This window comes from Rhea pennata, chromosome Z (assembly GCF_028389875.1).
Source record: "Rhea pennata isolate bPtePen1 chromosome Z, bPtePen1.pri, whole genome shotgun sequence".
NCBI classification, from domain to species: domain Eukaryota; kingdom Metazoa; phylum Chordata; class Aves; order Rheiformes; family Rheidae; genus Rhea; species Rhea pennata.
The window spans coordinates 16607561-16630449 of record NC_084702.1 but is presented as its reverse complement, the minus strand read 5'-3'; the positions used below and the strand labels follow the sequence as shown (position 1 = coordinate 16630449).

The window sequence follows — 22889 nt, the reverse complement described above, 5'->3', positions numbered from 1 at the left end:
AGGAATTACAGTAACCATTTTTTGCTTCACAGGCAAACGTTAAAATACAGCATTATTATCACAACCCAGAATACCTAAGAAAATAGTTGAAGACTAAGCTACTCAGATGACCAAGTTCTTACAAAATTCTCTAAAACAGTACACTCCAGCCCTTCTAGAACAAGATTATATAGGAGGAACTGTCTTGAAAGAACAAGAAAGCCAACACCAGAACTAAGTGCACTTTCCCAGCTTTTTAATTTATGGATATTTCAGTTATCCAAACAGGCAACAGTCTTCTCAACCAAATCAACACTTCACAGTTTGGTGCAAAGTGTTCCTATTTCTTGTTCTGTGAGCATGATTAACTGCTTAAAATTGATTTTATAATCTTGCCTTGAGAGTTAACTGGGACATCAGCACATTCCCAACCCTTGCTACAGCTCAAGCTACTTTTATTTTCCACAGATGGGGAAAAAAAAAAAAACAAGCATCAGTGCTAGCTTTATCACAACTATGCAATCATTTCTTCTCTTCCCTCCTCCAACCTTCCTGACAAGGTAATTATACCACCTCTAGCAAGACTGATTATTTTCACCTTTAAAGTCTTCTGCAACACAACTTTTTAAATAGAAACTAGTACTTATGCTTTATTAAAAAAATATATCTCCCATTCAATTTGTCTTACAAAACTTACTTGGTACATCCAAATGCCATTAGTCTGTATTTGTTATTTACTGCCACACAAGTTCCATCAGTCACGTCTTGTGCCCAAACACCATGGAGCTGCTGCAAAGAAAAGCAGTCACACAATTTTTTTGGTTAAACAGTACTTTTAATCATGATAGTCAGCATCTATCCAGTATTTTTTACAAAATTCAGCAATCACTGAACCAAAGCTCAAAGCTGTCCAAGAAATGGGGTTTCATAGTACCAATCCCAAGATGCTCCCAGTTAGACCAATTTGACAGACATGGTCAAAACCAACCAAACAATATATGTGTAATATACATTCATAGATATATACAAATGTGAATATACATATAGAGCTGTTTGCACAGTGATCCAACCTTTCTACATTGTAATCTAGCTGCCTATTTGGGGATAACAGTCAAAAATTCCACAAAATCGTGACAGCAACACTCTTCTCCCATGAGCGTGACACCAGTTTACTGGACATGTTTGTCCATTCACTACAGGTTTCCAGCCACATTTTCAAAGGCAGAGACAATCCCATAATCTGCATCTGCTAGATGACCATCATCTAGGCATTTTTCTTTACAGTCCGTGCATCTACAGCAAGAAACATAGCTGTATTTTAAATACCAAGTCATAGCAATATTTAAACTGCCTAGCATATTAATGTAGAAACATCAAATCAAAGTCTTTATAATATCTTTTGTTTCAATATTAAGGTAGGTTGTATTTCTATCTGAAATTCTATTTCTATTGCAAATTTCAATATTAAACTGACATGGTTCAGATAAGTAGTCTCCCTACAGACAGGCATCATCTTCTAATTTTTGTTAGGAACAATACAACAAGTTACACATAAGTTGGATTTTGATTATCAGAGCTCTGAATAACCAAAGCAAATCAGGAATCTGGATTTAACTGCAAAAATCCTTCTACTTTTTTCTGTAATTAAAATAAAGAACTCTAATTATAATGATTAGTGTGGCTGGAAGCTTAATTTCAGGAAACAGAACATATGGCTTGGAAAAGATTCCTTTAAAAAAGTTCTGAAATTTGTCGCTATGAAACAAGATGGACCTAGTTACAGCTGAAAGCTAGAAATAGTATATGACACTCTAACTGGACAATTTACCCCTTATTACCCCCTCTTATAACTAGCAATGGAAAGTCAGTTGCAGAGATAGGAACACAACTTCAGGACTGTAACGAGATTCTGAGATGACATATAATTAAAGATCAAATCTACTTCCAACCATGCTCTCCCACAGAGCCAACATCTAGGCATGAAACAATCTCATTCAAACTATGGTATGACATCCAGCATTGCTCTCATGTTGTCTTTTAAGCAGTTTATACTTATAAAAATAATTTTTAGGTAAGCTGACTGAAATAAAGAGCAGGAAAAAAAACTCTAATTTCAAAATGTGCACCAAAAGTATTAAATACCTCAGCAGTGAATCTACTTGACACTGGTGTAATGAAACCAACTCTTCCATCATTAAAAACAACAGCAAATCCATCAAGTGTGGCACAGTACTCCATATCCCTGATGTGAACGCCTTCAAAGCCCAAAAATGAACCTGCTGAGAAAACATTAAAGATTTTAAAATACATCAACACAGTGCCACTGCAAGCTAGCAGAGATTTCAGTTTTGTTTATTACTTCAGAGCAAAAACTAATTTCAATAGGCAATTTATCCACATTTATAAAAGGGACATTTTTTCTTTTCTCTGTTTGAGAACAGACAACATCATGTTTTATATTAGAGGGTATTTCTCCAATATTTAGCTATAAGTTTAAAACAAACAGACACACACCCCTACCTCTAGAAGACTGCAGGTCCACAGAAAATGGAACTGTGCATAGGTTGATGGCCTTCCTTCCATTGGTCATGCCATCCCAGTGAATAAGATGGAGAAATCCATCAACAGTAGCAACAAGTAGATCCTCTAACACAGACTGCAAACTAACAAATGCATTTGTCATTCTCTAAAAAATTGCAGCTTAAATCAGTATTACAGAAATATCAGCTAATGTAACAACCACTACATTACCACACTTTAAGCAGCTATGTCAGCTAATTACATAAAATAAACTATGAATTAAGTGCAGAAGCTCTCTACACAGTAAAGGTACCAAACTGACAAAATATGGTATATTTGTTTCCTCTCCCTCAAGGATCTGAGTTCAGGAACAGGTTTTTATTGTTACAGTAATTATTTAACTGGTATATAAACTGCTGAAGTTTTTTTTTTTTTTTCATTAAACATAATACATTGCTACCCACAATCAATTATTTATTCATCCTAGAAGATCATCAATATTGCCTTGACTATAAATAATTTCAAACCACCTTCTAACCTGTGGTCTAAGCTTGTTAAGAGATTTCTCCTACAGTCCTCCCCAAAAGATCTCAGAAATTCAAAACACTGCTGATCTATTTGCACACAGATAAAAACCAGCATCTTCTCAGGAGTTACTGCAATGTCTCTCTTCTTTACAAGGTCTGTTGCCAAACTGCACTTTGTTCTCTTTCCCCCATCCCACACCCTTCCCATCCTACACGGTTTCATCCGCTTTTCATTCATGCTCATTCAGTACGTTAAATGTTTATTTACAGGAAAGGCATTCACCACAAAAAAAATTGAGTTGAACAAAATATTACTCTAAAACAAACTAGCAAACCTAAGTACACGGTAGGTAAGGCGCTGTAATTCTGTCCAGAGTTTTGTTCTGATATACATATGTCCACAAAATCCCTAAATCACATATTTAGTCAGTATATTGACTGTCAGGTATCAGTATATACAAGCCAAGAAAAAAAGAGAATGTCTACTTTCCATGTACTATTTCCCAAACAGTAATTTACATTTTTACCTACTTAGATTTACTAGTATTTTCCTTTTGGCTTTTCCCTTCCCTTTTCAATAAGCAAGTGCTGTATGCAGAAAAAGTCTTAGCATATGATTAGTGAGCACACCTTGTAACAGACGCTTGCAAGTCCAGCACTTTCTTCATTTCTAGATTTAATGAAGGAGCACATTGTTCTTCCTTATAATGTGGGGTCCCCTTCACATGCGGGCTTCCTCTAAAAGAAAACAGAAATATTAAAACTGAAACAAGATGTGTCTCAAAAGAGAAAACAGTTATTGACTCACATAGGAAAGAAAACAAGAAATGCACTCCAGAAGTTCTCCACACAGATTTAATCAATTTCAGAAAAGCAGTGATTCCACTGCTTATGAAGATAAACACAGAACATCTCCAATTCATTCCTCACCAAAATGCACTACAGATTTTAGATTGTGTATGTTTCTTAAAATCCTTTTGCAAGATAAGTGTTTACACTATTAATGCTGCACAGATATCCCAACAGGTAGTCATTTATTATAGTAATCCATGTGAGTATTTCTTCATTAACAAAAAATTTAAGATCTAGAAAAGACATGGCCAAACATGGCTCTTCCTCTAAATAGATCATCACACTATACCAACTTCAAGATGCAGAAAGTTTCCAATTTTTGTTTCTTTCATTCTAGATGTTACATGCAAACTCTCTCATAAAATACAATATATTTTAAACTTCAATACAGCATCACCAAATAATTCCACATTTGCCTCTGATAACATTATCAGAGGTTTAACAATAATACTTTTCCAATAAGTGAAATACAATCCTAAGTATTGAAATATCATGCCATCTAGTGCAGAACACAGGACTACACTAATCAGTAAATCTAAATTTGCATGAAAAAGTCATTGCAGACAAATTAGAGTCAAATCTGGTCTAACTTCATTAGTCAGTAACAATAGATACGTACACATAATCACATCATCTTTACTGGGATTCTGACTGACAATTTTTTTTTTCTTACAGCAAGGTAAGAAGCAGAGAGCAGGGCAGCCACAGTTTCACGTCAGTTTGACGTCACAAGGATGCACTGATCTCCTTCCTGCCTTGACTGATCTCAGTTTACACTACAGTAATTTCATTATCACTTTATAGCAAGACAAATAATTCCTTTGAATTGTTTGATGATGGAAGCCACACCTTCTTTTATACAGTAAAGATAACTTGCTAGTTAAGGTAAGACCACAATGACCTTTGATACGCTAGAGTTAGCAGAAGGAGCTAGGAACATCTCTCCAGAACAAAACCATACTGACCATCAAGAATTTCAGTAAAAATGAGAACAATTAATGTAAGGTTAGTTAATCTGCTGCCATAAGGGCTACATTTGTATAAACATAAAAAATATGAAATGCTTGTTTTGCATTTCAAAAGATAATTAATTACAAATACGGTTGACTTGGGAAAAGACAGACTTTCACGATGCTAGCTATCAGGGAGTGACAAGAGGACTGAGATATTAAAAAGATAACTAATTAATAAAAACATTTTCTTCTCTTAAATTGTAAATGAAACTGCATTTCTTGAAGTCCATGAGGTCAAATACATCTGATTTGGCCTGGCAAGTTTAGAGTCAAAGACTTCATACCGAAAGAAAAGCTATACCATACAAGATTAATTCCTTCAGATTTCTATGTCTTTATGGTAATCTGTCATTCAGGGGAAGGAGAAGGAGACAAAAAACTACTACTGCTGCTTCTCCCTCTCAAGAAGCGTTTGGAGACATGTCTTTCAAGCCATGAATGCACAGGTCCTTCTTTGGTCCAGTAGCATGGGATGAACTTAAAGGGTAAAAAGGGTGAAAGAAATGGAAAACGCATATAATAGCATCACAGAATCACAGAATGGTTGAGGTTGGAAGGGACCCCTGGAGATCATCCAGACCAACCTCCCTGCTCAAGTAGGGTCACCTACAGCATGTTAGACAGGGTTGCATCCAGGTGGGCCTTGAAGATCTCCACAGAAGGAGACTCCACTACCTCTCTGGGCAACCTGCTCCAGGGCTCCGTCACTCTCACTGGGAAGAAATTCCCCCTCACGGTCAGCCAGAACTTCCTGTGCTTCAGATTCTGTCCTGTCACTGAGAACCACTGAAAAGAGTTTGTCCCCATCCCCTTGACACCCTCCCTTCAGGTACTTGTACACATCGATAAGATCCCACCTCAGGCTTCTCTTCCCCAGGCTGAACAGGCCCAGCTCTCGCAGCCGTTCCTCATAGGGCAGGTGCTCCAGCCCTCAGATCATCTTCATAGCCCTACGCTGGACTCTCTCCAGTAGCTCCATGTCTGTCTTGTGCTGGGGAGCCCACAACTGGACACAGGACTTGAGCTGAGGCCTCCCCAGGGCTGAGGAGAGGGGCAGGATCACCTCCCTCGACCTGCTGGCAACCCTCTTCCTAATGCACCCCAGGAGACCATTGGCCTTCCTGGTCACAAGGGCACGTCGCTGGCTTATGGTCAATTTGTCCACTAGGTCTCCCATGTCCTTCTCTGCAGAGCTGCTTTCCAGCAGGTCAGCCCCCAGCTTGTACTGGTGCGTGGGGTTATTCCTCCCTAAGTACAGCAACCTGCACTTGCCCTTGTTGAACCTCATGAGGTTTCTCTCTGCCCAACATACTCCCAAGCAAGACAAAATGTCTACAGATTATCAAGGCTAAAACCAATGGTATAACTGAATCAACCTCAGCAACTAAAACTGAATGAAAATGATCACATAAATATTATTGATGCTTGTATAAATACTACTGCTATATGTACATAGCGCAACATGCAATATGATTCTCACAACTGACTGAGGTATACAACCAAGTATAAATACAACATTTCTAAAGAGTACACACTATAAAGCAAGAATAGGAACATACAGTTTAAAAGGTATCTTTTGCTCAAAGAAAAATTGCAGTCTCCATGTGGACAGCATTTTGTTCGTCTGTTTTTAAAATTAAAGGTGTTTTTAAATAAAAGCAAAATCATCAATTGTATTTGCTAATTTCAGCTGATTTATTACTGTCGGGTATACTTTTTCCTTGGGAGCGTTATTATCACAATCAAAATGTCAGTACTTTAATCTGTTTAATACATAATGATAAATTCTCCACATCAAAAAGAAACTTACTACTGGCAGGAGCAAAACTACACTGTCTTCACAAACATTCCACATCTTCATGAGTCAGCTACAAGTTACACTGACCTTTAAATCAAGAATGTGTACTGCTGACAGAAACAGGAAAGAATGTCTGTTGCCACATCAGCATCTGCTACACTCGAATACAAATTTTAAGTAACTAAGCTCTGCAGAAGGATTGAAAGGAATGAGCACACTGTAATGACTAAACAATGTATGAAACAAACAGTACTGCTTCAATTCTACTTGTATTTCAATACATATTTAAAGACATCTTCACAAAGTGAATGAGTTTGTGATTTAAAGAATAGGGAAAATTACAAGTCAAGCACACAAAAGTCTATTACCTGTCCCTTTATTTTCTGAGTTCTGGCACTAATTTCCGTGAATAACTGAAGGCCTGTATGCAGCAAGATTCCATGGTCAGGTATTTTATTCATTAATTTTAAAGATACTTGCTTTATCTGCTGATGTAACTAAAAATTTGAATAGGTTTCTCAAACTCAGAATTCAGAAAAACTTTCCACTATACGCGTGATCTAAAAACATCCCAAACAAGAGGGAAAAAAAGGAAAATCAGACTATTTTTAATGGTAAAATGCAAGTTTTTAGTGGACATTTCAGATCATTTTAATCTGTATTTAGGTGGAAGTTCCAGTCACAAGGTTCATTCTCTGCTCTCTATTTCACATTATAGATGATGTGCTTATTCACAAACAATAGCCCTATATGTTTAATAAAATACCTTGCTGAGACTGAAAATCTAAGCTGCTGAATCTTATAAATTATCTTTTAAATAAGGATTAAGAAGAATGGTGAAAAAAATTCTACGTTAAGGGTTGCCTTTCTTTCCAAAAGACTGATTCTTTAAGGTTTTCCTACCTTGACCTTTTCCAGCTGTTCACTTCTAGCCCTTAATTCCCCCAAATGTAAGTGAATTGCTAAAATCCCCACATGAAATCCTAACTTGTTGTATTCCTAAGAGGTATTGTCTCTGTAATACTTTGATTTTGTTAAAAGAAAAAAAACAATAAGCTCAAAGATGCAAGATACAAGTATGAGAAAACTGAGAATAGTATTTTTGAAAGAAATTTAAGTACTCTAACTATAAAAAGGGGAAAGCACTAAGCAAAATTATAACCAGTCAGCCTCTCCTGAATCTGATGGATGAAGAAGAAATAGGAAGGTTATTTTTCTTCTTCTTCTAAGAGTTTGTTGTTTGGGGTTGGGGGAGGTCCAAGGAGAACACAGGATGTAAGCACGCTAGACATTCCAATAGAACAGTGCTGCATTTATGTCTTTTACTACATAAATGGTGGCTAAATGATGCAGTATGATCCACAGACAAAACTTACTCAGAAATATAATTAGCAGGCTTAATCACTGCTAGCAGAAGCAACCAAGAAATACTTAGAAAGAAGGTTGATTCCAGCAGAAATAGGAATACTTCTCATGATCATTGACGACTTGAAACGAAGTATGAAACTTACAGAAAGTTCCCTGGATTGTCCTTCAACATATCATATGGATGTCTTCTTTATTAAAATTAGCTGGAAAATATGTATCACACACATCTGAAATCTACTACTAGCTCAATTTATCCTATTCTTCCTAAAGAAATATGGTTGCTTCCTTCAAACCCAATCAGGTCTGTGTTTTTCAATCCAAAAGAAGAATTTTTTTCCCTAAACAGGCAGAAACATAGGAAAAAAAAAAGACAAATTTCTAAACTAAATTAATTTATGTTTATAAATTAACTCATGCTGTTACTAGCAAACTATCCTGGGCCACAGTGCTCCACAGCCAGGGAAAAGCCTCACTGGAAAAAACAGACAGTACTCCTTTAGAAGCTGATCAGTAAAGCATATACTTACAGACTTCTTTAATTTGTGACAAAGAACAACACAACACCTTTTTAGCCTGACTGTTCTGAAGAATTTTCTAGTTTTTCAAAATAAAGTTTTATTTATCTATCACTGAAGCACTGTATTGGGAGGTAGAGGTAACAGATATGGATTTAAGTTTCCTCTTTACTATCTGGAGTAATCAGAGTAATACAGGAAGCTGGTTTACATTTTTATTTGATGCCTCTGAAACTGCCAGACTGTTGTGATATCAGTTTATGGCTTTACCATTGGGATGTCACACACAGAAGAACCTAATTACTATCAAGAGCACAACAGCACAAAGGTATTTGATGATTTGAATACCTTCAGAGATTAAAGTACCTGAGAAATTGAACATAATGTTCCTTAGACAAAGAGGAAACAGGACCTTAAGTATGTGGGATTACAGTGCACTTCATATCAAACAAAAATTTCAATAGACAAAAGAAGGTGCTTAAAAACTAACATCATGAAGGCTGGGCAGAAGATAACACATAATAAAACTATTACTTATAGGTCCATAACCAAAAGAAATCCTAGATTGTTTGCATATTACATAACTTTAAAATCATAACTCCAGTTATGGCTGTATAACAATTTAGAGAAGTTCATGGATGCTCTCATCCTGAACAAATTCTATGCTTCCAAAAAAAGTGAATGTGTCCAAATGTCAGATACAATAACAAAATTCAAGTCAACAGCATCACTTCCCATGAGTCAAATCACAGCTGCTTGAGAAAATGACGACATTTTACTGAAAAAATATATTAAAAACTCTCCAGACCAGTTCATCATTAAGTATCTTTAGAACAAATAAGTGAAACTAACAAGACTAAATATTTTTATACTACTTTGACACTATGAAGTTCACAGTTGTTGCTGCTAAGATAGTTAATTCAATAGTGCTTTTGGCAAAAAGCAGTTTGATGTTTCTGCTATTAGAAGCATTATGACGTGAGAAAGAGGGTAAACAATGTTTGTGAATGAACTCATACCATGAAGTAGTCCCATTGCTCTCCCTGAAGTCACAACAGCAGAAAATTGGCAACATTGATTACTGTTGTATTAGTACAACCAGACAATGCTTATTAATTGTCCAAGGGTTCATGCCAAGACTTCACTTAAGCGTACTGTCTGTACAGCTATTACTTTTTTGTAAGTCAGATTTAAACAGATTGTATTATCATCTCTAAATACATAATCCTTCAATGATAATACTTTTTTTATGAACAATTTTGGCACAAGTAAAACAAGTTGCTCTGTGAGCTCTTCCTTCATAGGGGGAGTCTGTCTCCTAAATCTGCATCTCCCACAAGATACTGCAACTAGCCCAAAAGAAGTGTATCATGTACAATCCAGAGCTATATATATATGTATGTGTATTTCTATATACACAGAATGCAACAGCTGGGCAATCAAAATTTAACTAAGAGAGCCTACAAAACAAATTATAAAAGCTCCAATTATAAAAGATAAGAGTTATAAAAAGTAATTTTTAGTACAGTTACAGTTAGTACAGTTTTCTGTGGTTTGAGGACAGTAATAAATAGCTAGCATACTACTCAATTATTCATTTTTAAAAGCTAAATGGTTTACCAAGTTATCCCCATCTCAAAGACTTCTTAATGAAATACTAAACCTCCTGAAAGCACACATAATGGGCAAGAAAGCACCATAACAGTTAATAAAAATTCCATAACAAAACTAGTTTTATATATGCATCATCCAACCAATGCCAGAAACAACTTACTAGAAAAACTACACTGTTGAAGTCTAGTTCAAATGTAATTCTCCCCCCCTCAAATGCTTTAATAAGTTAATTAACTATACTTCTAAGCAGCTGCCTTGCATAGGTGCTGATTATTCTATAGTTTAAAGTACAAACTTTTGTACACACTCATCTTAAATCTACTGAATCAGAGAAAAACTGTCTTCATGCTGATGATGTAATTTATGGTGCCTATAAAGAGTCTTGCTATAGAAAAGGAAAAAGATGTGAAAAGTGCCAAAAAGAGTATGACATGAGTACCCTAACCGCATGTGTAAGCGATAAGAAGTTAGCAAGAAGTTTTAAAACTTCTTTCAGGTAACTGAAAGTATTCAAGTCTTGTTTTATGTTTACACATCATTTGTACTATATCTTTTCATTAGAAGGTCAATTGAAGGTTACACTTGAAAACATGAAGAAAGTCAAGGAAAAATTAAATCTACAGTCACCACATGTAGCTTTTAAACCATATAAAGTTTGTTGTTGCTGTTTTGTTCTGTTTCTGGCATTATATCCTTGGCATTAAATCACTGCACACTATGTCTTCACTCAAAAAGCTTAAGTCACTCTTACCAAAATTCATGAGAAATAATTAATAGATCAGTACAGAAAAGCTTCTACTGTAAGGGTCTTACAGATCTCATCACTGTGAAACAAAGGAATATCTGTAAAATTCCTTTAGGAACACTTCAAAAAAAAAAAAAATATTGTTGTACCTTGCCACAGCTTAAAAGTTATAAATTTGCACGTACTACTGCCACTTTTATAAAGTATAGAGCTAGAGGCTATCTCACCATATAGACATTTCTTCATCTTTTAATTTTGCTTTTTTTTTTGTTTTTAATACAGTGGTAAAAATAGTCTGAATTAATTGAAGTAGGACTACGTGTTTGTGCTCACTTAAGGAAAAATATCCCAGAATGTGGGCTGGTCGCCAACAGTAAAACTGTTCCAAGTCTGCTCCAGTTTCTAAGAGCTGGAAAAAAAAATGCAGAATATTCTGGCTCAATCTGAAAGCCAATTACTACTTTTCCCTCCTTTTATTCTAACAAATTAAGTAGGATAGGTTATGTTTTTCACTGAGCACTTACTTCAGGAATGGACTAGCAATTCCCAGCCAAGTTTTGACAAAGAAAAAAAATATTTCCTTCAATTAGACAATTTTAATTCATAACCTTCCTAAAATACTACAGTTTTACAAAAAAAAAATATATATATATATATGTGTGTGTGTATATATATATATATATACACACACACATATATATATATCAAGTGTGTGTATATATATACACATATATACACACACACATATATGTACATATATCAAGTGACTCCAGAAGACATCCCAAAAGCTTCCTTTCTTCTTTGGAAAAATACTCTAAGTTAATGGTGGAATACTGTTCTTACGATACAAGCATTAATTTTATCACATTATTCTTTCCTTGCACTTCATGTGCATAACGCTGAACAGTTCCTTAACACTTACCATATCCACTTCAGTACATTTGAAACTGATTAAGTCTTAAAAGGCATATTTAATTACATTTGAAAAAAAAATTCCCATCCAGCCATCTTAAAGTATTTTCTTAAAGCCTCAGTTTCATAAGAACTATGCTTCAGATATTGATAGAACTAAAAAGGTTTTGTGGGCTACTGCAGCTAGGTTTGTTAATTTTCATGCCCAGCACCTCCATTAAAACAATTAATTTCAGAATCATTACAAAAGGTTGTTGTGAAAAGGAGGAAGTTATGCCTAATGAGCATTTTTTGAACGGGAAATCAATTTTCCTAGCCTCCAATTCTATCTGTTTCTACATGAGTAATAGCACAGGAGAAGTCCTCCAACCTCCAACAGACATATTGTAATGCATTCATATTTATAATCAGCTAAATTGTTTTTAATACTTTGCCAACCTCCCATGAAGCTTAATTGTTTTTTGAGACAAAAAAAAAAAAAAAAAAAAAAAAGCAATACAAAAAGTTAGTAGACAGGGACATATCATCAACATTAAGCAAAACCTGAAGCTATTCAGAATTGTTAGAAGCTAAAAAAAGTCAGAACATTTAGAAACACTGCCAGAAATGTGTCCATTAGGCAAAAAAAAAAAAAAAAAGCGAAGATACTCTACAACGTTTCTTAATCTTCTAATGTGCTGTGGTGGTGGTGAAAAAGAGTGGTAGCCAAAAAAACTTCTACCTCAGATACACAACATGTGTACACCTACAACTGAAACCTGTTGTCCATTCATTTCGCTGCGTATGATGACTTGTTTCCAAAAGTTTGAGACATTGCCTGATATCATATTGATAAAAGGATAGAAAACCTTCAGAAGTTTAAACCATGCAATACACCAAAAGCTTCACTTCAGAAGCGAGAGTTTAAACGACTTCTTCCAGAACACAGAAAAACACCTTAAAATATATGACACTAGCCAGCCATAATATGGGGAGCCTTCCTTTGTATTGTACTAAAGGAGAGTGAGGTCCTGCCACTTCTTTCTTTCCTCTCTCTGCTTCCCCTATCACTCATAGGCTTAAGAATCTGCTCATTTGACACCTGTGAAGAGCTGGGGGAGGGAGAAGGGAAAAGGAGCCTGTTTAGTTTCACCATCAGATCAGCAACCTGATTTGACTCAAGGCACAGCTGCATAGCTGCTACTGCCAACATGCGGAAAGAGGCCAAGAACACGCTGCTACAGCAGGAGAACACAGTAATACAACTCCTTTTGAGCACAACGTCAAACCAAGTATGAGACCGCACACTGATTGTCAGTGGTCTTAAAGTTAAGCAAATTCTTTCAATATTGTTCAGTCCACTAGAAATAGAATCCAAGTACTTTAAGTGAAATAATCTCCCTCCTTGGAAAATAAGCACATTCCAGAAGAAAGTTCAAGTTTCAGATCTGGACTTTGGGAACGGGTTGTTCACTTTTGTTTCAATATTTGACCCTTACAGGAAAAATTATAAAACTGAATTAATGAAATTGTCTGCAGAAAGAGCCCTATACCAAAAAAAAAAAAAAAAAAAAAAAAAAAGGTTTATCTAATCATAGTACCTTGTAGAATGATTTCAGGTTAATCACAATTAATTCACAGATAAATCCTATTAGGTTTGTATCTTTCTTGTGATTTAATATAAGCCAAATTTGTAATTTTGTGCAAGTCTGCAAACATAAGCTAAATATAGGCCAACAAGTAATTCCAAGTTCAGTGTGAATTTATCTTCTTAAAGTTAAGCATACGCATTAGTCTTAGGAGATCATGATCAACCTATCATAAACATTCTAGGGACAAACACCTCTTATATACCCACAGATTTAGCATTAATATTCTTTTGGGCTATATAAAAATAACTTAATATCCTCACTCTTCAACATATAGCCCAGCTAACACAAAACATCTTTCATAAAATACAAGTCTGTAAATTTACAACACAAATCAATTAGTACTTTCTAAAAAGTTGGAGCAATTAATTGCTGTTTGATACGAGTTTATTTTTAAAGTCTCCTACACGCAAACTAAAGCAAACTTTTTAGTTTGCTTTATGAATATAAAAAACCCTCTTAAACTGACTACCATTATTACCATAACGCAGGTATATAATGTAGTTTCTGGTTTACAGAACAAAAAAATTTACTTATCATGAAATCTCACGTATTTCAGACAAAAAAATGAATATTTGAACACAATTTTGACTGGATAACACTAAAAAAAAAAAAGTATCCCTAGAAGAAGGGCTCAAATATGAATCTTGTTAACTGCCCAGTGAAATTCCTGCTAGCCTCCTGGTACCATGTTTTGTTTTTCAGAATTTGCCTGAAACATCCACATCATTGTTTCAAGTGCCAAGCTTCAAATACATTTTAAAAAGTTGTTTCTAGTCAATGAGAAAGTGTTTTACCATTGCCCTAAACTTGATTCAAACAATGACTACAGATACTGCCTAAATACAGACATACACACACACAAACACATCCCTTAAGGTTTTAATCTCTCTCCTACACATACTATAGTTCTGTCAAACTCTATTAAAAGCCAGTGAGAAATACCTTTAACGAACTGTGACATTTAAAAAATAAAAAGTATTCTCTGCATTACAATAGCAGAAATAAGATGTTCATGTCAACATAACACAGTAGTAAAAGAGTACCAGTATTTTAATTGTAAAGATATATTTTTTTTCAAAAATATCTAAATTTCTTCTCAATTTGTTTTGAGGTCTCTAAATTACTAAGAAGTTAGGGTGAGGAAACTATAAAAAGGATTTTACCCTATCAATTCTTAAGACACACAGTTTGTTTAACTGAGTTACTCAAAAGCAACTACTAAAGCCTTTTAGATTACATGAATTAAATGGAGTGCCTTAAATCACTTATAAAATTAGGCTATTATAACCCTGCTATTAACTCCCTTTTGTCAGCAGCAAAAGCTCTCAAGTAATCTCACTAGTGCACAGCACATAAATTAGACTAATTCTCCTCTGAAATGACTTGAACTCAGAAGAATGATACTTCATATATCCATCAACTCTTAAAACCTACGTAAAGAACATTTTTTTCTAATAATAAAATCCACTTAGGACTTGGCTAGTCATACTTTTCTATATTGTAGGGAAGCAAAGAAAATTTTAAATACTTACTTGGGATACATAGGCTCATAAAGATACTTGTCTCTTGCTGATGGAATTTCAAAAAATAAGATGTATCCATTTGCAGTCTGAAACAGAAACACTGATAAAATATATATCTAATCTATCTGCATATGTAAAATTTATACAAATTTGTGATTTCTATGCAAGTCTCAAATTCATTGCAGACAAATCACACACATATCAGCTGTGGATATACTACCTGTCCCTTGAAATTCACTGTTGATAAAAGCCATACTACTCTTTAAAATCTACTGTACAGATTACTCAATAGGGAGAAAGTAGGAGAACAGCTAGATGCATGCTCCCAGAAAGGATTTTATTGTGACTTACACTAATTTAAATACATAAAAATAGAGAGCTACCTCAGATAATCAAAAATGTAGGCACTTAATTCCCACTAAGAGAGAGCAAAAATAAAAGGCATCTAATAGACTATATGAGATATTCAGAGCAAATTCAAATGTTGACAGACACTGTAGAGTGAACTGGAGGTAAGCACTGATTCTCAGTATTAGTCATCCAAACAGGCTTTAAAAAAATCTTAACATCACCTAGTATCATTAGGTACTGTTAACACCTTTAAAAACCTCTCTGTGTCTGGAATTTTTTCATAATTCAAGCTCAAGTCATATTCTGTTATTTTGGAAGATGGACTTCAAATTATAACAATAATTGGAGAATACAAATCATTCATTTATGAGATGTTCCAGTCAGGACTAGAGGCTGACCCAGCAGTTGTATAAATACAAGACAGCCAGATGACCAATAAGGTTGCTAGCAAGTATTATTTTTTAAAAGCATAAGCCTATCCTTCAGATAAACTGGCAAATGCATTCCAGCTCAGTGTTTCTGCCCAATCATTTTAACAGCAGCTGGGCATGCACTCAAAGTACTCTGAAGACAAGCAGTAGTGAAATGAATGGTTTCAAGTTGCTTTGTAGGGTTGGTTTCTCTTTCTTCTAATAAATGAAAAGGAAACAGTCTTGTTAGGCTAGTTCAGCAGTTTGGAAGGGGGAACCTTTTTCCCACTTGAACATTTTGCTTTATAATGCAAGAAATTTAATGTTTTAGCTTCAAACAAGGTCCAGGGAAGTACTTAAAGTACAATTCTCATTCAAAGCAAGTATCTTTCTTGTGCAAGATATGTACCATAGCCTTGATATTGAGACAGACTGAAAATAAATGGAAGCTTTTCCCTGTGCAGTAAAATAATGTTCAGGTATTACATAGTAAAGAAACATACACTCATTTATAACACCGTTATACGTATTTTCTATTACATCATTAAATATTTAACCTGTAAGTTACCTTATACTGGAAGGAGAAGTAAAGCAATACTGTGAAGTATCTTTATACTGATATTAAGATACAAAAGGCCTTCCTGAACTCTGTCCAAAGTAGAAGTTGCTATTGTCACAGGTCCATTCCTGAGCAGAGCCTCAAATTCCATGAACAGTCATTTGAATTGTAAAAGCATTCTACCATACACTTGCTGCAAACTGATCATGTTCAGTCAGGTTTCTACCTTGCTTTAAAAGTGTCTGTCTTATAAAGAAACTCACTAAAGTTACCACCACTGTCACTGTTCCCTGATTGTTCTCATCTCAGACTGTCATCAAGACGGCATCTTCTTACAGATCAAAGTATAATCAATTGCCTCAGAACCAATTTCACTACACAGTTTTTCCATAAACTATGATGTTTAATAATGCTCCAATTTAGCTATAGGAATGGATGCAGAAGAGTAGACTATTAGAAGACTGCCTGCAGCAGGGAAGGACTCAGATCTATTACACACTTTTCTACATTGAAACACTTGGATCTGTGAGCTTGAACTGGACTGAAACCAGAAAAAGGGAAAAAAATGTTTATTATACAGGAAAAAAGGTTCACTACATCTTTTATTTGGGGACAGAAGCATCACTTAGGATCATCTTCCTCAATAAGCCCCAAAGTTGCCTTTCTCTCTACAACAAAAACAATAGTACTTGTAAATCATCCTTTGGTAGGACTCAGTATTTAATTCAAACAGAACTTGAGATATACGCCAAAGGTTTAATAAAAGATTTTGCAAAATCTAAAGAAAGGTAGTGTTCAAGCAACACAATGTGTTTGAACATATAATTACATGTAGGAGATGCTACGTAAGCATGAAAAACATGAAGCATATTACTAATTTCATTAATTCAGTCCTTTGACAACCACTTGGTCATTCTGAATTTTAGTTTGTGAAACTTAAGTTTACAACCTCAGAATTTAAGATATGGTCATTTAGATTCCAACATCATCTGCCACGAAGAACACTAGCTAAATAACACTAAGCTGACTAACACTAAATAACTTAACAAGAGGAAATTAAAGCTAGTCTAACTCTCAGCTGAAACATAAGAGCTCTTGAGCAAATGGATCCCAACATCACGGAGATAATATAATACACAAATTAATTCAATATAACAAACAAACTCTTCCAAACTACTTAGTTTAATTGTGATTATATACTGCATTGTAAGAAAGAAGAATTCTTTGGTTATTTGAGATATATCTTACAAGAGCTCCTTTTTGCATTTTCTGGTAAGTATTAGCATTTATTTTGGGCCTCTTTAGCCTAGGGAGGAGAAGCCTGAGGGGGATCTGATCAATGTGTACAAGTACCTGAAGGGAGGGTGTCAAGGGGACGGGGACAAACTCTTTTCAGTTGTCCCGTGTGACAGGACAAGAGGCAATGGGCAGAAACTGAACCTCAGGAAGTTCCGCCTGAACGTGAGGAGAAATTTCTTCCCTGTGAGAGTGACGGAGCCCTGGAGCAGGTTGCCCAGAGAGGTTGTGGAGTCTCCTTCGCTGGAGATATTCAAAACCTACCTGGATGCAACCCTGTCTAACATGCTGTAGGTGACCCTGCTGAGCAGGGAGGTTGGTCTGGATGATCTCCAGGGGTCCCTTCCAACTTTATTGATTCTGTGATTCATATTTGAAGATAAAATCAAGTTTTGTTTTAACAATACTATATACTATCTCATACCTTAATAAAGCCATACTATCATTCTCTTTAGATTCACCTTTCTGAAAGGCTTGTAAGCCCTTATGATTTGTCAGATTAAACATGCTTATGTCACCTAATTCTACCTCAGCTATTTCTTTCATTCACACACCTTGTCTTTAAATTCCCTATAGAAAGTATCATATTTACTCTTCATGACCAGATTACTGAAGTCATGAGATGGTTGGGTCAGCCCTAGCCAATGCATCTGAATATTGTTTTAAAACAAGAAACTGCAGTTCTTCAGGGAATAATTAAAGCTTGCTTAAGCAATTTTCATTCAATCATTCAAAAAAAAATCAGTTCTATTATATACTTGCATGAGATATGTACCAGTTAAATGTAGAAACAGCCTGCAGGTCTCTGCATGGAAACTTGTAACACAAGACTTTTTTTATAATAATTTAATCACAATATAAATTTTAAAAATATCCTACTTACTGAAACAGCTATCATGCTGCTGTCAGGCCGCCATTCTGCTTGTTTATAAGATCCAAACTGCGAAGCTGATTTTGAATGCTCCTTGTAGCTTACAATTAATACACTGGGCTGGAGAAAAACCAACAATAATTAAATGTTATGTCTACAAGGAAAGGAATTTTCTTTATAGTCATGATACAACTACAAATAATTACATTTCTTCAATAACAACACATTTCCATTAAAAAACACAGGTCTAAGAAATTATTAGTGTATATTTGACTGCGTTACACACAATGCTTTTAAAGAGATTATGCAGAATACATGTGGCACTGAGTCCCAATCTCACTCTTTTAAACCCAAGACATTGAAATAAAATACTTCATTCTTCCAGTAAGCAAACAGCACAACAGTTTCAAGTTAGAGACAGGGTGACAGATACTTCAGATGAAGAAAAGCATCTCAAACAAGCTTTTATAATAAAAAAATACTGCCAAATCAAGTAGAATGAAATATTATATAGTGAAGATTTGGTAGACTCTATCTACTTTCCTACTAAATGTATGGGCCATTACTGAAAGTGGGGGGAGGCGGGAAGGTAAACTATTTAGTATCTCCCAAAAAATGTTGCCACAAATTATTCAGCAAAGTCACATACATGGTTTAATGCAAAGACTTTGCATATGCTCTTACAAGATGCCCTCACTAGCACCTTTCCTTCTGGGAACGAACAACAGCCTTTGGGTCACAAAGCCCAAACATTGCTATCATAACCACCAAGTCATTTATTCCCTTTCATTAAAGTAGTCGAGAGCTCCAAAAGAGAAAAGCTAGTAGAAAGCTACCCTTCACTACTCCAGTACTTAAGAATATCCTTCTAATTTCCTTCCTAAATAATTTCAGACTAATTTGTACTCACTTGCTCTAAGCTGAAAGCTATTACATATTCAAAATACGTAGTCCCACCTCTGCCATCTGCTATCCTTTTGCGGAACAGAAAAAGAGGGAAGAAATGTGTATATTTGTTAGACGACAACTGTATCTCCTAAGGATTCCACAAAATTAAACAAGTCAAGCTCTTCTGTTCTTGTTTTTTTTTTGTTTTTTGTTTTTTTTAAAAACACCTCTTCCCTCATCTTCATAACAGACCCTCTCCCCAGCTGTATCAATGCCATTTTTTTCTTCAAAGTTGCAGCAGCAAACTCATGACAGAAAAGAGCACACCCCTCCAGTTTCTGGAAGCAAAAGGCTGAGTAGCAATCATTCCTTTTGCTGAAAAGGATCAACAACTTTTTGGCAAAGAATCACTAGAGCCACAGGCAATGACAACTTACTATTATTTTTAGTCAGTCTCCTAGCTTAAAAGGCAGAAGTTGGCAAAATGAATAAAACCCCCTTAATTCTACCCATACGCTATGTGGGTGCCTATCACCGCTAGATTTAGAATAGTTTTTTAAACTTCTTGATATGTTTGAGAATATTGGTAACTTATTAATAGAAGTGAAATCAACACCACATAGGCAGCCTTAGTCCTAGTAAATTCATAATCTGACTTCTAATCCTGTGAACAGCATTCTGTACATTAACATTAAATTTTACTTCCACACAAAACTGAATTACCAAAAATAGAGTGAAATATTTATACTAGAATATGTAACAAGCAAGCTAATTTTAAGGTAAGACCTTTTTATATCAGCTCTTTCATGGCTGGTGTCTTCAAAATAGCTTTTGCAGCTATGTGCAAATCAAGTTATCTAATATTAAATAACTAATTACTTTCAATAGAATCTTTTTAATTACACAACCTTTCTCTGCTTTACACTCTAACTGCCTTAAATACACAGAAAAGCATGCATCTAGTGATCGTGTATTTTCATCAGCAGGCAAGAAAAGTCTTTTTAGAACTTTATTAATGCACTCCAACATGTTTTGTATTCTGTTACTTTTATAGAAGATAATGACAGCATTTACATTATAACATTTTTGTGATAGTCCTTCATTAGAAAGGTCCTATTGCGCCTTAGAATCTGGAAAGAAGTTTTGCATATACAGCAACTATAAAATTCATATGAACTGGCTTCCAGATTGATTTCATTTTGTGCCTTATAGTTTGAGGACTAAAAGAGCTAACATTAAGAATATAAGCGTATTTCCTTTATGCAGCTTAAAATACATCTTTTCTCACTGGAAAGTAGGTCCCAAAGTCTATCTAGCTAATGTTTAAAAAATAAGTATTTTCACTAATACGATCTATTTCCATATAAAGGAATTCAAGAGCGTTAACTGCACAAAAGAAAAGACCCTTATATACACACATGCTAGTTTTATAAGCTTCTCACAGAAGTGCGTGAACAGTATAAGCAGCTGAGAGCATAATACAGTTAAAAGTTTGTTATCCTACTCTGCTCACGCAGAAGAAATAGAAATCACCATTTTATATCTAAAGCCATTTATCATGAAAAATCATCTAAGATGTATAACAGTACTAAGAACTGTACAACTGCACTCCTTCTGTAAACAGGAGGGTATATTGGCATAGTTTTCATTAGTTGTCCCAAGTGAAGCAAGCTGTTAAATGCCTATTTTTAGCAAAAGAAGGGTCCAATTAGTACAATACTTTTCTTCTAGTTAGTTTTAGATAATTAGCTCACAGCCAGTAGAGAAACAGCAGGCATTTAGGTTCTATTATACAGAATTTTCCTTAAATCTTTACATTTGCTTCTGCTATAAAAAACAGCTTCCTACATCAGCTTCGTGAACACCATACAGCTTTTCCTATTCATGCAGTAATTGAAAATTATAAACAAACCTAGTTAGCCATAACTGTAATGAAACATGCATATTCTCTTCTTCAAATGCGTCCAAACATTGACCCTCCTTTTTGCAATGCTTAAAACTCAGCTTTAAGTTAAGATTTAATGGTAGAGTAAGAGCTTTAAAAGCAACTGGTGATTCCAGAAACACAGGAATTATCTATCAAATAAAAAAGAGCTGTATATACATTTTTCATTTATAGAACAGAAGTAAACATCTCCAGTTTTACAGGAAGAAATAACTGAAGACTTTCCAGGCAACTAATAAGTAACTCTCTTCCCCAACTCAAAGCCAGCAATAGCTTCCCAAAATAGATGAAAAGTTGATCTGTTGTTTCACAATATGTTGCAGAGAAAATCTAGCGTAACATAACACAATCCAGTAATACACTTTAGTCTTCAAGCAAAGCATACAAGGTCAGGTATAATAGGAGGTGACACTCACTTATGAATAGAGCAGGGGGATGGATGCTCACATAACAATAAAAATGCAGAAAAGAAAAAAAAGGGGGGAGGGAAAGAATCTTAGAAAGTATATTGTTTAGTCTTTGAGGATGATATCACAAGTTCTCCAGTTCTCTAGTTAATAATACTGAAGAGACACAGGATACAACTTCTTGTTCCCATGAACACACTAGAATTCCTTCCCTTTTTTATCTACCATTCAACTGCCTTGCCTTCCTTTTTCACAAGTGCCCTTTCCACGGTGTTCTCACTCCAAAATCTTTATACTTCTTCTCGATAATGCCTTTCTAGCAAAAAAAAAGTCTCTTTTTTACTGATATTAGACTATCACAACATTCACAGCAGATGGCTGAGTACAAATATATTCTGGATGACCGATACCGAAACAGAACTGCATTATTTATAAAACAGTAGCTGGCTAGCTTCATATATAAAGACATCCAATTCAACAACCTATGCTGAAATTCATTTTCATTTTGCTGTTAGTTGCTATAAGGTTGTACTGTAAGAATTCTTTTGGATTTTCAGCTAAGAAACACTTGAAGAATTGCCATAGCTCTGCATCAACATCAGGACAAGCACTGTCATATGCATGTAGAATTTTGTTATTATTTAACTTAGTTCTACCTAACAGGATACATCATCTTTCCCAATTACTTTTAAGTGATAACCACGAGCAGCATGAACAGCCTCAAAACAAACTGAATTATATCAGGTAGCTTTCATGAAGAGATTTATCAAGATATTCAAACCCTACATCTGAATTCTCTCAGCAAAGTAGAAGTAATATCACCATTTCAGAAGCAGTATCACTTTAATACATGATATTACCATTTCCAAGCACAAACATTCTACCCACATTGATTCAGATACACACTGAATAGACTTTTAAATCCTAAACATAGTCTTTAAATAGCAAGACTACTACAGATTGAGCAGTAGCCAAATAGGAGTAAATACTTGATTTAAATGAGATGTATAAAGGGCTTAAAAGAAAGTGAAGAAAGTGTTAATTAATAAATTGAGGTACGGGGCGGGGGGACGGGTAAAACCATTGTTTCTGTCTGGGAGAACACACATTTGGGAAAAACTGAGTTCTACTTCATTTGTATCCTAAGGTCTGATTGTTGCAGGTT

General features: G+C 35.0%; 1 protein-coding gene across 5 annotated transcripts in view; it reads right to left on the bottom strand.

Moving 5' to 3' along the window:
- RIC1 (RIC1 homolog, RAB6A GEF complex partner 1) overlaps positions 1-22889 on the bottom strand; it is a 52731-nt gene that overhangs the window by 21496 nt on the left and 8346 nt on the right. For 2 of the 5 annotated variants that reach the window (XM_062599627.1, XM_062599629.1), the window contains exons 2-7: positions 18497-18604; positions 15007-15083; positions 3657-3764; positions 2500-2642; positions 2122-2258; positions 677-768 (exon numbers count right to left, since the gene is read on the bottom strand). In XM_062599627.1, coding sequence (XP_062455611.1) covers positions 677-768; positions 2122-2258; positions 2500-2642; positions 3657-3764; positions 15007-15083; positions 18497-18604 — 665 coding nt within the window. Of the gene's footprint in view, positions 1-676; positions 769-2121; positions 2259-2499; positions 2643-3656; positions 3765-15006; positions 15098-18496; positions 18605-22889 lie in introns of those variants that run through there. The other 3 variants (XM_062599628.1, XM_062599630.1, XM_062599631.1) reach the window with 3 other exon arrangements.